The 17,336-nt window shown below is 43.5% G+C and overlaps 1 protein-coding gene across 1 annotated transcript in view; it reads right to left on the bottom strand.

The window, feature by feature from the left end:
• Positions 1-17,336, bottom strand: part of LOC144593406 (CUB and sushi domain-containing protein 1-like) — a 1,892,487-nt gene that overhangs the window by 253,014 nt on the left and 1,622,137 nt on the right. The window contains exons 38-40 of the mRNA XM_078398909.1: positions 14,908-15,026; positions 10,715-10,784; positions 3,534-3,650 (exon numbers count right to left, since the gene is read on the bottom strand). Of these exons, the coding sequence (XP_078255035.1) occupies positions 3,534-3,650; positions 10,715-10,784; positions 14,908-15,026 (306 nt within the window). The remainder of the gene's footprint in view (positions 1-3,533; positions 3,651-10,714; positions 10,785-14,907; positions 15,027-17,336) is intronic.

Genomic DNA, 17,336 nt, shown 5'->3' with positions numbered 1-17,336 from the left:
ACGTCCTCTGGTTCTTGATTCCCCTACTCTAGGCAAAAGTCTCTATTCATTTACCTAATCTATTCCCCTCATAATTTTGTACACCTCGATAAGGTCACCCCTCATCCTCCAGCAAGGAAGAGAGTCCCAGCCTGCTCAATCATTGGAAGTATGCTACTAGCTAGAGAGAGATACAGAGAAATGCTGGGACCAGGAGAACAAAGAAGAACAGTGAGAATAGTCACATGATGGACCTCTAGTGGGAACAGAGTTGAAGGTAACTTCATGGCTAGGCAGTGTGGCCTTGAGAAGATACGTTGTCTGGGAATGGCCATTTTGCAAAGGAACTGTATGATGAGGAGATATGCACAGGAAACATAATTAAGAACTCTCTAGCCTGATAAGATGCAGTTTGGTTATTCAGCCCTGGGAGGAGTGAACACTTGAAATGATTGATTTCTTAATCTTGAGAGCCATGGGTTAGAACAAAGGCTCCCTTTTGAAGATTGAGGTAAAAATTAGTATAAAAGAAGGACGGTCTGAAACATCGGCATCTGTGCCGATGAAGTCTCTTTTTTGCTCTCGTTTATTTTCACCCACATGTTTAGACCGTAATAGTGTATCCTTATTGTTTTGATGTGTTTATGCTTTATTCTTAATTGTTAACTGTATGTTTGTGTTGTCATTTGTGAGCGGAGCACCAAGGCACATTCCTTGTATATGCACATACTTGGCCAATAGACTTATTCATTCATTCATTCATTCATTCATTCATTCATTCATTCAAGAAGAAGGGACCCAAGTTTGAAGCTCAGACAAGACTACCCCCTACCAACAGAGTGAATCTGGCCAATTCATTCGTACAGGTAATATCTGAGTTCATGTCATGAGTTTTGTGATTTTGTTTAAGAAGTGCTAAGTGGAAATAGTGAAGTAAATGAGAAGCTACAGTCAATAGACAATAGGTGCAGGATTAGCAGTCAATGGTTTGCATGCATGTTTAAGTTACTTGAGTGTCAGTAAAGATTAAGTTGCACTAAACCCTAGTTGAGAGTGTTTTGTTCGACACGTCAGTTGATCCTTAGACGAAGATCCTTAGACTTAGACGAAGGGATTAAAAGTACCATTAGCAAATTTGCAGATGATACTAAGCTGGGGGGTAGTGTGAATTGTGAGGAAGATGCAACAAGGCTGCAGGGTGACTTGGACAGGTTGTGTGAGTGGGCGGATACATGGCAGATGCAGTTTAATGTAGATAAGTGTGAGGTTATTCACTTTGGAAGTAAGAATAGAAAGGCAGATTATTATCTGAATGGTGTCAAGTTAGGAGGAGGGGGAGTTCAACGAGATCTGGGTGTCCTAGTGCATCAGTCAATGAAAGGAAGCATGCAGGTACAGCAGGCAGTGAAGAAAGCCAATGGAATGTTGGCCTTCGTAACAAGAGGAGTTGAGTATAGGAGCAAAGAGGTCCTTCTACAGTTGTACCGGGCCCTGGTGAGACCGCACCTGGAGTACTGTGTGCAGTTTTGGTCTCCAAATTTGAGGAAGGATATTCTTGCTATGGAGGGCGTGCAGCGTAGGTTCACTAGGTTAATTCCCGGAATGGCGGGACTGTCGTATGTTGAAAGGCTGGAGCGATTGGGCTTGTATACACTGGAATTTAGAAGGATGAGGGGGGATCTTATTGAAACATATAGGATAATTAGGGGATTGGACACATTAGAGGCAGGAAACATGTTCCCAATGTTGGGGGAGTCCAGAACAAGGGGCCACAGTTTAAGAATAAGAGGTAGGCCATTTAGAACGGAGATGAGGAAGAACTTTTTCAGTCAGAGAGTGGTGAAGGTGTGGAATTCTCTGCCTCAGAAGGCAGTGGAGGCCAGTTCGTTGGATGCTTTCAAGAGAGAGCTGGATAGAGCTCTTAAGGATAGCGGAGTGAGGGGGTATGGGGAGAAGGCAGGAACGGGGTACTGATTGAGAGTGATCAGCCATGATCGCATTGAATGGCGGTGCTGGCTCGAAGGGCTGAATGGCCTACTCCTGCACCTATTGTCTATTGTCTATTGTCTATTATCCCCTATAGAGATAATAGGGTCAACAGTGCTGAATGCCTTTTTGACCACCCTATCTACCTGTGACGCCACTTTCAAGAAACTATGTACCTGCACTCTTAGATTCCTCTGCTCCACAACACTCCCCAGAGCCCTACCATTCACTTTGTATGTCTTGCCCAAATCATATCATACACGGGTACATCAAATAGTGCATAACGAGAAAATAAATAGGGTGAAGAATAAAGTGTTACGGCAACAGAGAAAGTGCAGATAAAAAAACGTGTCAGGGCTGCAACAAGGTGGATTGAAAGATTCATCCTCACCAAATGCGGGCAGAGTTTGACTTTGGTGTCATCCAATGCTAAATACATGTCACTAAGGGCACGTCACCCATTCCTTTTCTCTTGTGATGCTGTCTGGTCTGCAGAGCTTCTGCTTTTTGTGTCTATCTCCAATGACTGTGTTCTGCTGCATATGAGAAATCACTAGCAGTTGATCAATACAAGGGAGATTATGATTGTTGCAAAAAAAGGGTTCATCCATCAGGTGACTATTCAAATCGCTTCATCCGGCACAGATTAGGCCGACACGGTGGCGCAGCGGTAGAGTTGCTGGCTTACAGCGCCAGAGACCCAGGTTCGATCCTGGCTTTGGGTGCTGTCTGCACGGAGTTTGCACGTTCTCCCTGTGACCTCATGGGTTTCCTCCAGGTGCTCCAGTTTCCTCCCACTCTCCAAAGACGTACAGGTTTGTACGTTAATTGGCTTGGGTAAATTGTCCCTAGTTTGTAGGGTAGAACTAGTGTACGGGGTGATCACTGGTTGGCGCGGATGCAGTGGGCCGAAGGGCCTGTTTCACCACTGTCTCTCTAAAGTCTCATGTCGAAAGCATCAAAATCAAAATCCAAAGTCTATTCAAGATCCTTCGAAAATCAAATCTAGAATACTTCTGAAAAAAAACAACTGTAGCATCTCCAGATCAACCCCTCGACCACTTTTAGAATGCTGAACATAGAACTAATATCAACCGATCATGAATACAATTGCACAATGTTTCATTACAGTAACTGAAAGCAAAATTTCTTCCCAAACATTTTTATCCCAGTTATCTGACAGTAATTGCAAACGTGGCCTTACAGCGAGCCTTAAAAGAAAAAAATCATACATAAAGAACACAATGTTCACACCATATGTACAGTGATTGTTTCATATTGAAAATTATTAGCATATTTAGAACAAACAAAAACTATTGAGTTTGCTTATACAAGGTTATGTACCTGACCTTGTTAGAGACATCAAGTTGCTACAGAATTCTTCAAAAGAATCTTTGGTAGATTTTAACCCTTGTCCTCAATAGATTGGGATGGAGTTTAATTTTACTAAAGGGATCTGATATTCCTCAATGACTAGTACAAAATGTCATAGCTCACTAAATAGTGCCAGATATATATTTACACAAACATTTTTCCAATGAACAAAGATGTCATTTGTGCATCCTTACCATATCCAACGGGCAATAAAATCTTCCACAGACAATCCAAATTGCTTGGGTAATTTCCATGAAATCCAGGGCTTAATATGACATTCTTCAGGTCAGTCAGCACCCCTCCACATTTAGCTGCTCAACGATAAAAATAAGGACATTATTGATCCATGCAACTGATCTTTGGATTTGTATCAAGAATCTCCCGTTACCAGCCGGTACAATATTCAACACAATGGTTTAGTTTAGTTGAGTTTAGTTTATTGTCATGTGCACCAAGGTGCAATGAAATGCCTATTTTTGTTGCATGCTACCCAGTCAGCGGAAAGACAATTCATGATTACAATCAAACAGTCCACAGTGTACAGATACAGGATAAAGGGAATAACATTTAGTGCAAGATTAAGTCCAGTAAAGTCTAATTAAAGATAGTCCGAGGGCCTCCAATGAGAGAGATAGTAGATCAGGACTGCTCTCTAACAGGCGATCGGATGGTTCAGTTGCCTGATAATAATATGAATTCGAGGATAATATGAATTCGAGGATCAGACCAACTTCACAATTTAAGATATATGTCCGCATTTATGCAGTTAATTTCAAAAGACTGCATAGTAAACTAATCTATTATCAGGAACCCTGGATACGTTCTGAAATCATGCATCATTCAGCTGGCCACAGGCTTCATTGACATCTTCAACCTCTCACTTCACCAGTTTACTGTTCTTATTGGCTTCATGGAAATCGCCATCATTCCACTCCCCAAGAAAACAAAAGTAATCTGTCTCAATGACTAGCGCCCAGTAGCTATAAGATTGGCACAAAGGAAGACCTTTGAAGGTAGACACAAAGTGCTGCAGTAACTCAGCGGGTCAGGCAGCATCACTGGAGAGAAGGAATGGGTGACGTTTCGGGTCGAGACCCTTCTTCACACTCCTTCAGACCCCTTCTCCCGTCTCCAGTCCCCCTCCTCTTGGACTCCCCCGGGTGGCCCTCTACCTTCTTTAGACCTTTTAATTTCCAACTGCTGGCGGGACATCAACCGCCTCAAATTTTCCACTCCCCTTACTCACTCTAACCTCTAAAACATTCCGATGACCTTTGAAGGATTGGTCATGATCCACATCTACTTTACTGCACTTAACGTTATACCCTTTATCCTGTATCTGCCCACAGTGGATGGTTTGATTGTAATCACGTACAGTTTTCCCACTGACTGGATACCATACAACAAAAAACATTTTCACTGTACCTCGATACATGTGATAATAATAAACTAAAGCTAAGCTAAACCGTAGACAGACACAAAATGCTGGAGCAACTCAGCGGGTCAGGCAGCCATCTCTGGAGAAAAGGAATAGGTGACGAGACCCTTCTTCAGACTGAGAGTCAGGGGAGCGAGAAACTAGAAGTATGAAAAGGTACAGAACAAATCAGAGCCGGCACCAATAACCAAGGAAAGGTGGAGCTCACAATGGTTCATTGTTGGCTGTAAAGAGATGATAATGAAGAGATACGAACAATGAAACTAGCAGGACAACTAGGGTGGGGGAGGGGACGTGAGGGAGGCAATGCAAGGGTTACTTGAAATTAGAAAAATCAATATTCCTACTGTTGGGTTGGAAGCTGGCCAATTGAAATATGACATGCCATTGGTCAAATTTTCAACTAAACATCATGCAATAAGCATACAGGAAATCTAAGTCAACGGAATTCACCATTTGTCATGCACGATCTTCAGCCTTAGATCACCCTGACACTCACTGCATGGGTACTGACCTCCCCCTCATTGAAGAGATCTATAGGAAGCACTGCCTTACGAAGACAGTCAGAACACCACAGACCCACCACCCTGGGCAGCCTCTTGTCTTGTTGCTACCATGGGGAAGGTGGTACAGGAACATGGGAACCGTTACCTCCAGGTTCAAGAGCTGCTTATTCCCATCAACAATCAGGCTTTTGAAGCACACTCTAAAACGTTAACTACCACAAGCATACCGCAGCACCGAACCACCGCGACGTTACCATTTACAGGGTATTATGTTTACATGTTCTGTTGCGCTGATGCAAGTATAAATTTCATTGTTCTATCTGGGACAGATGACAATAAAACACTCTTAACTTTTGACCTGATTCCTGACTTTGTAAAATAGTTGCACAGCAAACTTCGGCCTGCAGTTCTGATCTGGTTACCAATTATAACTGAAAAGTTATTGTATTTATGTTTACTATTAATTTATTTGTTGTATTGTTGCATTATTGAGCAAGTAAACATTTCTTTGCTCTGTACCCAGTATACAACAACTCAACACATTTTTGACTCTTGATGACATTTAATGGGCGGCATTGTGGCGCAGCAGTAGAGTTGCTGCCTTACAGAGCCAGAGACCCGGGTTCGATCCAGACTACCGGTGCTGTCTATATGGGGTTTGTACGTTCTCCCTGTGACTACACGGGATCTCTTTTGGTGCTCCGATTTCCTCCTACATTCCAAAGACATGTGGCTTTGTAAGATAATTGGTTTCGGTAAATTGACCCTAGTGTGTAGGATAGAACTGGTGTGAATGGATTATCGCTGGTCGGTGCAAACTCAGTGGGCTGAAGGGCCTGTTTCCACGTTGTATCTATAAACTAAGAAGAGCAAAAAGGGAAGAAATACTCTCGTGGTCATGATGAAAATTTGGACACGCCCAATTTTAGTGAGAGTGTTTGAACACATTCTTAAAATCATAAGCGGGTATATTTATGAAACGATTCTGCAAACTTCATGTGAAACTGTTCTATGGTTACTGCTTGCCTCGGTTTGGAATGACATTCCTGTGAAGGCGATAAAAGACTGGTTTTAATGCTGCTTCTATTAAATTGGGCAATGGATTTTGTCATTCACATTTACACCATGTTCGAGTTACATGAAATAGCTGACTGTGCAATCTGTTAATACTAAAAGTGACACCATCAGTCATAACGAGCTGGATCTCAGTCATTTTTAGCTTGAACGTTCTGTATGAAACTATCAGCCATTCCTTACTCCATGTTTAGTTTGAGTATAATTTTACGTCACGAATTTAAACATGGGAGCTGACAAGCTGGAGGGTGGTTGTTGCTGTATCTGAGATTCATCAACTCCTGTAAGATGCATTTGGCTCCTGAGCTCCAGAACATTCCAACAAGCATAAACACCAGGATCTCATGGATGTCTTTAGAGTCATTGTCTCTGAGTAAATAAGAGTTATTATGTCGTTACAGGGGCGGCAAAGTGCCACGGCAGTAGAGCTTCAGCGAGTCTGCATCGACCAGTGATCCTCACACATTAACACTATCCTACACACACTAGGGACAATTTACACCTATTCCAAGCCAAATTAACTGACAAACCAGTACGCGTTTGGAGGGTGGGAGGAAACTGAAGAACTCGGAGAAAACCCATGTGGTCACGGGGAGAACGTACAAACTCCGTACAGACAGCACCCGTAGTCGGGATCGAACCCGTGACTCTGGCGCTGTAAGTGCTGTAAGGCAGCAACTCTACCACTGTGCCACTGCATTATCATTACTGTTTACTCTGTGAGCTTCATGTTAACAAGGAACTTCATTACACCCCAGTGCATAGGTCAATAAACTCATCCGAATCCGAATCTTTATCTCCTTGTTGTTTCTGGGTTCTTGTTGCTGTATAAAACATTTCCAATGTATTTCTTTACCTTGGAATACTGACTGCACTAAGTATTTCATTAGCCATTAAAAAAAAACTCAGCATATGCCGAGATCATGAAAGGTATATAAATCCAATCATTCTGTCAGCTTTTGGAACATTTAGCTCTGATATTTATTCAGCGGCATGAAGAAACTAATTAGTCAGGATTTTCAGGCAGTAAGTCAAAATGTGATCTTTTCGGAGACACCATAAAGAGAGGATATCATTTATGTATTTTTAGTAGTCTTCCGACCTAACTGCCAGATAGACTGAAAAGTGCAGTGTCTGTCGAACTGGGAAGCAGTCTCCAGGTAAATGAGGAGAATTTGGGATGGGGAAGGGGCAAAATTTGAGGAGGGCAGGTTGTTGTTGAACATAGAACAGTAGAGCACAAGAACGGGCCCTTCGGGGAACAACACCTGAGCCGAATTTGATGCCAAGACCATCTCTTATCTACCTGCACGTGAACCATATCTTTCCATTCCCTGCATGTCCATGTACCTATCCAAATGCCTCTTAAATGCCACTATCGTGTCTGTTTCAACCACCACCACTGGCAGTGAGTTCCAGGCACTCACCACCCTCTGTGTAAAAAACATTGCCCCAAGCATTTCCTTTGAAACTTTGCCCCTCTCACCATGAAGCTATGACTGGTATTTGATTTTATCAAAACATATAAAATTATTACGGGGTTGGACACGTTAGAGGCAGGAAACATGTTCCCAATGTTGGGGGAGTCCAAAACCAGGGGCCACAGTTTAAGAATAAGGGGTAGGCCATTTAGAACTGAGATGAGGAAAAACTTTTTCAGTCAGAGAGTTGTGAATCTGTGGAATTCTCTGCCTCAGAAGGCAGTGGAGGCCAATTCTCTGAATGCATTCAAGAGAGAGCTGGATAAAGCTCTTAAGGATAGCGGAGTCAGGGGGAATGGGGAGAAGGCAGGAACGGGGTACTGATTGAGAATGATCAGCCATGATCAGATTGAATGGCGGTGCTGACTCGAAGGGCCGAATGGCCTCCTCCTGCATCTATCGTCTATTTATCCATCCTTGGAAAAAGGTTCTGACTGTCTACCATAACCGAGCCTCTGGTAATTTTATAAACTTATAAACTTCTATCAGGTCTCTCTCTCTGCAACCTCCGACATGTCATGACAGGAGATGGTGGGGACAAGTAGAGACACAAAGACTGCAGATGCTGGTTTATTAAAAAAAGGACACACAAAATGTTGGAATAACTCAGTGTGTCAGGCAGCATCCCTGGAGAATGTGGATAGGCGACCTTTCTGAGTGATTGCAGTGGGTGGTATGGTTTTGATGGGTTGAGGATTGTGAGTTTTGAAAGGCAGAGAAGGCAAAGGTTTGTTGTTTGGAAGTTGTGGGGTTGTGGCTTGGATTGTGGGAATCTGTCGTGGGTCACAACGTGGGCTATTAAAACTGTCTTGAAGAAAGCAGTCGGTGCTCCTTGACCATGATTACGCTGTGAAAACAAAGGCTACAATGACTTCTAACCAAAATAGAGTATCTGTTCAACCAGGCGGATTGTAATAGCAAGGAATTTTCTTCTTAGGCCCCCTCGGTCATGGCTGACCATGGGTGATGCATCCTCGTTGGCTGCTTGCTCCACACCTCAGCTAGAGCAGCGTCGCTTGTGGCTGAAGAGACCAATGCGGGAGTGACAGTCTCTGTCACAAAGGTCACATTTGTGTGTGGTCTCCGGTCTGTTGAAGTTGCTGCGCTCCTTTCTGCGTGCCCGCTTGTCTGCCGCTGCGTTCATCAGTTTCTCTTCCCCCGTTTCGAGATGTTGGTTCAGGGTACCTCTCCACCTCGTACGGTCAGCTGCAAGGCTCTCCCAGGACTCCACATCGATGTCGAGCGCCTTCAAATTTATTTTGCAGACATCCTTGTAACGTAGCTGGGGGCGGCTGATGGGTCTCCTCCCAGATGTCAGCTCTCCATAGAGGATGTCTTTTGGAATACGGCCATCCTCCATGCGGTGGACATGGCCCAGCCACCGCAGCCTGCGCTACCTGAGTAGAGTGTACATACTGGGAAGGCCAGCACAAGACAGAATCTCGGCGTTGGACACTGTCTTGCCAGGATATACCCAGGATAAGGTGGATGCTTCTCAGGTGGAAGGTGTTGAGTCCACCTGAGCTCGAGGTGTTGAATAGCAAGGAACTGCAGATGCTGGTTATACCAAAGATAGATTGAAAAATGCTGAAATAACTCTAATAATGCTGAAATAAGTGTGTCAGTCAGCATCTCTGGAGAACACGGATAGGTGATGTTTTGGGTCAGGATCCTTCTTCAGACCAGGCAGATATCTGGTTGGGACATTCTCAGTATGTACAGAGCTTCCTGAATTCCAATCGGTGGAGCGGCGCAGCGGTAGAGTTGCTGCCTTATAGTGCCAGAGACCAGGGTTCGATCCTGACCATGGGTGCTGTCGGTACGGAGTTTGTACTTTCTCCAGATGCTCCGGTTTTCTCCCACACTCCAAAGAGGTGCAGGTTTCCAGGACAATTAGCTTTGGTAAGATTGTAAATTGTCCCTAGAGCGTAGGGTAGTGCCAGCCTACGGAGTGATCGCTGGTCAGCACGCTCGATGGGCAGAAGGGCCTGTTTCCATGCTGTATCTCTAAAGTCTAAAGGTGCGTTGGTACAAGAGGCTTCATGACCTGGAGGCTCTGAAGGAGCGCACCCTCAAAAATCATCAATAAACTTCAATACATTCAAAACTCCGCTTCGTCTACTCACACACACCTCGATCCGTGACCATATCACCCCCGTCCTTTATAAACTCCACTGGCTCCCCATCCCCCAGAGAATCCAGTACAAAATCCTCCTCATAACCTACAAAGCCCTCCATAACCTGGCCCCATCCTACCTGACCGACCTCCTCCACAGGCACACTCCCACCTGCACCCTCCGCTCTGCCGCTGCCAATCTCCTATCCCCCCACATCCGGACTAAACTCAGATCCTGGGGGGACAGGGCTTTCTCCATCGCTGCTCCCACCCTATGGAACTCACTACCCCAAACCGTTAGAGACTCCCCCACACTCACCACATTCAAAACATCGCTGAAGTCTCACCTGTTCAGTACTGCCTTCAACCACTGAAGGTCACCTCACCTTCTGTCTCCTTTCTCTGTTCATTTATTTATTTACTTATTTATCTATTTATTCATTTCCCTATGTTCTCAAAATCTCTGTAAAGCGTCTTTGAGTATATGAAAAGCGCTATATAAATAAAATGCATTATTATTATTATTATTATTAAAGTGTCCGGCCTTTTCCTACCTCCAGTTCCCTCCCCTTTACTTTCAGTCTGAAGAAGGGTTTCGACCCGAAATGTCACCCATCCTTTTTCTCCAAAGGTGCTGTCTGACCCTCTGAGTGACTCCGGCACATTAATTTCCCATTAAATGACATTGTATCACCGTAGTGTTTTACACCAGCATTAAGATGCAAAATTCATCAACATTGAGGAATCATTTCTGACTTACCAACACAGATTGGTGGTGGATAGTTCCAACGCCGCACAGTACCAGGCATACAAGAAACGTGGGCTTGTCCCTAGGAGAGCAACGTTTACACCTTAGGAGATGCACAAACACCATGGCATTCACAAGCAAAATAGTTCCTTTAGTGTCGATATTGATTCTTATTACTGTCTTATTACCGTCGTACCAAAGAGGTAACGAGGTTTATGTTGCTCAACGGTTTAAGGTGAGGGGGCAAAAATGTAATAGGAACCTGAAAGGCAACTCTTTGAAACGCAAAGGGTGGTGGGTGAATGGAATGAACTGCCGGAGGAGGTTCATGCACAGAATAATGGAAGTGTAGAGCAAATTATCGCAGAGCAAATAAATATATAGACAATAAAATATACAAACTTTTTACTTTTTGCAACTGTGCAGTGTGAATCGCTTTTACTATAAAGGGCTACATGAGCAATACTGAACTTATTATTAGTCAAACAGGTTTGTATGTCCATAAGAACAGAAGATTTTAGACTATGCAGTACAGAAATAATTAACTTTGAATTGCCTGTGGTAAATGAGAGTGAGAGGGGAAAAGTATTGGTCACTGTTCCTGCTGAACTCTAGTTCTTAGGGACATTTTGGATCAGGGCCCTCACAACTCGATAGGTCACTTACCCATTCCCCTCAACAAATGCTGCCTGACCTGCTAAGTTCCTCTAGCACTTGGTGTCAGAGATACTAGAGGAACAAGATAGACCACTCCGTTGAAATCGCCTATACTGAAGTGCAGTACGCAAAGGAGCCATTCTAGTAGGCAAAACCCACCGTTCGTCATGCCTCTCGCAGTGTAATCAGTGTTTTGGGGGAACAGTATGTGTGATGATACCATTAAAATGCAGAATATATCTAATCTATCAATTCACAGATTTTTGTTATTTTTCTTTTTAAATGTTTCTGCAAGTTTCTGCCTACTAAAATGGCGTCATGACATACTACGGTTTTTAAGGTCGAGTGATCTATCTTGTTCCTCTAGTATCTTTGCTTGGTGGTTTGTTTAAAATTCCATCATCTGCAGTGTCTAAAATGGCAAGGAAGCTATTTTCCAAAAAATGTGCTCTGATTCATTCCTTCCCAAATACCATCAATCATAGAGTCATACAGTGTGGAAGCAGGCCCTTCGGCCCAACTTGCCCATGCCGACCAGCGTGTCCCATCTACACTAGTCCCACCTGCCTGCATTTGGCCCATATCACTCTAAACCTGTCCTATCCATGTACCTGTCCAAATGTTTTTTAAACTTTGCAATAGTACCTACCTCAACTACCCCCTCCGGCAGCTCATTCCATGCACCTACCACCCTTTGTTGCCCTTCGGGTTCCTATTAAATTTTTCCCCTTTCACCTTAAACCAATATCTTCTGGTTTTTGATTCCCTACTCTGGGCATAAGACTCTGTGCCTCTACCCGATCTATTCCTCTCATAATCTTATACACCTCCATAAGATCACCCCTCACCCTCCTGCACTCCAAGGAGTAGAGTCCCAGCCTGCTCAACCTCTTCCTATCAGCTCATGCCCTCGGGTGCTGACAACATCCTTATCAATCCTACATAACCCTGAATACGTACAGCCGAAGGCCTTGATAACTGTCACAGTTTTGTTATAGTGGGTTTTTTTCCCCCTTTTTGATTGAATTCAGTTCCTTGGTCTGAATCTGCAGAGATCCATTCAGCCAGCTCATAACTAAAAATGACAAGAGTTGAGTCTAAAGGTTAACAGTTATGATTAGGGAACAATGTGTATGCCTTTTGGTTGTCTTGCTCTGGTCTCCTCTGAAAGTGCTAGTCACATAATTGTCAGTCTCTGCAGCCTCAGAAGAAACAACCTGCCTACTTCAGGTGCCTGAAATGCATTATCATCGAGTACTTTCTCAAGAAAGAACATTGTGATCTAAGTCATGCCTTTTTAATGTAATGCATTTCCCTGTCAGAGCTGACTTTGAGCCCTTTAATATCATTCCACAGCTCAGCATCTCCAATGAAACCTCGAAAGGAGCAGTTTTAAAGTTGAAAAACCACCTCCAGCAAAAAAAAAAAGCTATGAGAACGCAAGATTTATTTTCTCATGATTAAGGTTTATTTTGTTGAAGATTCGGAGACGTTCAAAATCAAGGAAAAAATAGCGATTTTGATTTACTCTGGAAGAGTTGAAGAATGACTAATATTGTCAGTTACCGTTGCCTAACACCCCTGATGACCGGGAACAATGTGTTACAGCTTGGGGCCTTTCCTAAAAATGGTAGGCATTTAAACACTTGAATTCCCCTTCCCATTCCCACACTGACCTTTCTGTCCTGAGCCTCCTCCATTGTCACAGTGAGCCCCTTTCGCAGATTGGAGGAGCAGCACCTCATATTTTGCTTGGTGCAGCTTACAACCCAGCGGTATGATTTTGATTTCTCTAACTTCAAGTAACCTTTGCATCCCCTCTCTCTCTCTCCGTCTCTCCCCCATCCTAGGTCTCTGACCAGTCTGACTGTCCTGATTAAATTGTATCTTTATAGGCCTTGTTGTCACCTTCCCCTAGTTATCAATGATCTAGTCTACATTTTCCTAAATCACATCCCCTTTGATGTCTCATTTTCACACCTCACCCTTCCATATCTCTGTGTCTCCATCTCCCCTGACTCTCAGTCTGAAGAAGGGTCTCAACCCAAAACGTCACCCATTCCTTCTATCCAACTGCCTGTCCCGCTGAGTTACTCCAGCATTTTGTGTCTATCTTTCGTGTAAACCAGCATCTCCAGTTCCTTCCTGCAAATTCCTAAAAATTGTGCTATTTGGGTTTATTAGGCTTGCTAGTTAAACGTATTAAAAATATGGCAGCTGAGGGGGAAAAAGATTTAATAGGAACCAGAGGAGCAACTTTTTTCTTTACAGAAAGGGAGATAGATATATGGAACGAGCAGCCGGAGGAGATAGTTGAGGCAGGTACTATCATAATATTAAACAAAATATTTGGACAGGTACTTGGATAAGGTAGGTTTCATAGAAACATAGAAAACATCTGCAGGAGTAGGCCATTCGGCCCTTCGAGCCAGCACCGCCATCCAATATGATCATGGCTGATCATCCAAAATCAGTACTCCATTCCTGCTTTCTCCCCATATCCCTTGATTCCGTTAGCCCTAAGAGCTAAATCTAACTCTCTTTTGAATGCTTCCAGTGAACTGGCCTCCACTGCATTCTGTGGCAGAGAATTCCACAGGCTCACAACTCTCTGGGTGAAAAAGGTTTTCCTCATCTCAGTCCTAAATGGTCTACCCCTTATTGTTGAATTGTGACCCCTGGTTTGGGATTCCCCCAACATCGGGAACATTTTTCCTGCATCTAGCCTGTCCAATCCCTTAAGAATTTTATATGTTTCTATAAGATCCCCTCTCATCTTTCTAAATTGCAGTTAGTATAAGCCCAGTCAATCCGTTCTTTCATCATATGTCGGTCCCGCCATCCTGGGAATTAACCTGGTGAACCTATGCTGCACTCCCTCAATAGCACGAATGTCCTTCCTCAAATTAGGAGACCAAAACTGCACACAATGCTCCAGGTGTGGTCTCACCAGCGCCCTGCACAACTGCAGTAGGACGTCCTTGCTCCTATACTGAAATCCTTTTCTATGAAGGCCAACATGCCATTTCCTTTCTTCACTGCCTGCTGTACCTGCATGCTGACTTTCAATGGTTGATGTGGAATGGGCCAAATGCAGGTCAGTGGGACTTGTGTAGATGGGGCATGGTCGGCATGGGCAGGTTGAATCAGAGGACCTGTTTCCACACTCTATGACTCCATGTGTGGTCAATGTCATTGCATCTTACAGCATAAAAAAAGGCCTTTCAGCCCAATTCATCTATGGCAAACAAGATCTCCCATCCAAACAAATCCCCGTTGGCCACGTTTGGCCCATACCCCTGTCTAACAGTTTCTTAAACATTGCTATCGACTTGCCTCCAGCATGTATCCGAACTATAATTATTTATGTGGCATTTTGCAGAATTATCTTAAAAATTAACCTCTGCACAATGCTGGTGGAGGAATCACTAAAGTTTTGCAAGCGGGTAAATAGAACTAAAAAATAACCTAAGATTACAATAGCAGAGCAAAGATTCCTGGCCACACGTAATCACACAGCAGTAGACCAGTCTCTTCCCTGAACTTACCTGCAAAGTATAGCCGGACTCACAGCTAAAGGACACCACATCATTCACCAAATATCTGTCTCCAAACTTCACACCATTGGTTGGAATTACCGGCTCCGGGCATGTTGTAAGACCAACAGCTGTAACGAGAAATAAATATTAAATAGCAAAGGATCAAAGGTTAAATGAAATCTAAATATTTCCAATCAAGTATTATGTAGAACACATACTAACATGTCTGTTTATTACATGTTTTCTTTCTCTTTTTATACATAGCTTACCATGTGTTACGAAGTAGACATGATGGGCTGAATGGTCTAATTCTGCTCCTACATCTTCTGGTCTAATGGTCTATTGTTAGTATTTACCCATGAGATTCAAATACAAATAATCTAAAAAAAACACACTTGCAGTGCAGTGTGCAGTTCTGATCACCCAGTTGCACAAAGGATGTCATCAAGTTGGAAAAGGTGCAGAAGAGATTCGCCAGGACGTTACATAAACGAGCAGGCTTGAGTTACAGGGAGAGGTTGGATAGTCTGGGGCTTTCTTCTTTGGGGTGTAGGAGGCTGAAGGGTGACCTTATTGAGATGTACAAGATCATGAAGGATACGTGGCAAAATTAATGCTCAGTGTCTTTTTCCCAGCAGCGAGGATTCTAAAACTAGAGGGCGTAGGGTTCAGGTAAGAGGGGAAAGATTTAAGAGGGACCTCTGAGGCAACCTTTTAACTCAGAAGGTAGTCTGTTCCTGGGATAAGCTACAAGAGGAAGTTATAAAAGAAGATACAATTATGACTCTCAAAAGGTACTTGGACAATTATTTTGATAGGAAGGGTTTAAAAGGATATGGGCCAAATGCAGGCAAATGGGACAAGCATCAGAATGTCAAGCTTGTCGGCATGGACAAGGTGTGCTGAAGGACCTGTTTCACTGCAGTGTAGGTTGATGACTCAGTGAGAGATAAAAGTGAAGGAAATCATGAAGTCAGGGCAGTTGGTAACGCACCACATTTCAGCCCGATTCTGAAAGACAATGATAGACGCAACGTGCTGGTGTAACTTAGCAGGTCATAGAGTCAGAGAGCCATACAACGTGGAAACAGGCCCTTTGGCCCAACTTGCCCACATTGACCAACATGCCTCATTGTCCCACCTGCCTCCGTTTGACCCATTTCCTTCTAAACCTGTCCTATCCATGTACCTGTCTAAATGCTTCTTAAATGTTGCGATCGTACCTGCCTCAACTACCTCCTCTGGCAGCTCGTTCCATACACCCACCGCCCTTTGTGTGGAAAAGTTACCCCTCAGGTTCACATTAAATCTTTCCCCCCTCACCTTAAACCTACGTCCTCTGGCTCTCGATTCCCCTACTCTAGGCACAAAACCATGCGTTTACCCGATCCATTCCTCTTGTGATTTTGTACACCTACATAAGATCACTCCTCATCCTCTTTCGCTCCAAGGAATAAAGTCCAAAACTGCTATGGGTCAGGCAACATCTCCGGAGAAAAAAAGGATGGGTGACGTTTCGGGTCGGGACCCTCAGACTGAAAGACAATGGCAAGATAAACGTTGGCCCTGACCCTTCGTCTAAATTACAAAATGCCCGTGAAAAGATTACCAGCGATATTTCTGCTCCGCCAAAAAAAAGAATCAGAGCTTAAATCAAAAGCACAGCTTAATCATGTATTCTGCCCAGCAGTACAGTGATACACTGCATCAGTGAAGATGAAGTTCTTTATTTCCAAACTCTCTTATTTTCAATGTGCAACTGCATGCTTGTCAGATGTTATATCAGTCTTGACAGTGTAATAGATTGTGTCCATTTAAAATATTCCTCGTGGTGACCGCATGGAGTCCAATTAGAATGTGGCAGCTGGTAATGAAGTGAACAGGGTGAAGCAAGCTGTCAGAGCAAATCACAATGAGACACGGGGCCGTCAATAGATTTCAGAATTTTTTTAGCTGCAGAATTATTCAGCCATTTAAATCCGTGTGCATGGGTTTCCGTACTCACACCCTGAATGTTCTACAAAATCAACTCTCATTTCACTTGGTGGAGAGGGTGGAATTGTTTCTCATACCAATAAAGAAAGTAATGATTTTAGATAGATTTTAGATAGTAATGATTTTAGATGCTGGAGTAACTCGGCGGGTCAGACAGAATCTATGGAGAAAACTCTACAGAGTGTAACGTTTTGACAATAGACAATAGACAATAGGTGCAGGAGGAGGCCATTCGGCCCTTCGAGCCAGCACCGCCATTCAATGTGATCATGGCTGATCATTCTCAATCAGTACCCCGTTCCTACCTTCTCCCCATACCCCCTGACTCCGCTATCCTTAAGAGCTCTATCCAGCTCTCTCTTGAATGCACGTTTTGAGTTTCAGATGCCGACCCTAATATTATTTTGTTTTGTTTTGTTTTATATTTTTAATTTAATTTTATT

This window comes from Rhinoraja longicauda, chromosome 5, assembly GCF_053455715.1.
Source record: "Rhinoraja longicauda isolate Sanriku21f chromosome 5, sRhiLon1.1, whole genome shotgun sequence".
In the NCBI taxonomy this organism is placed as follows: Eukaryota; Metazoa; Chordata; class Chondrichthyes; order Rajiformes; family Arhynchobatidae; genus Rhinoraja; species Rhinoraja longicauda.
This window is presented reverse-complemented; position numbering and strand designations above follow the sequence as displayed.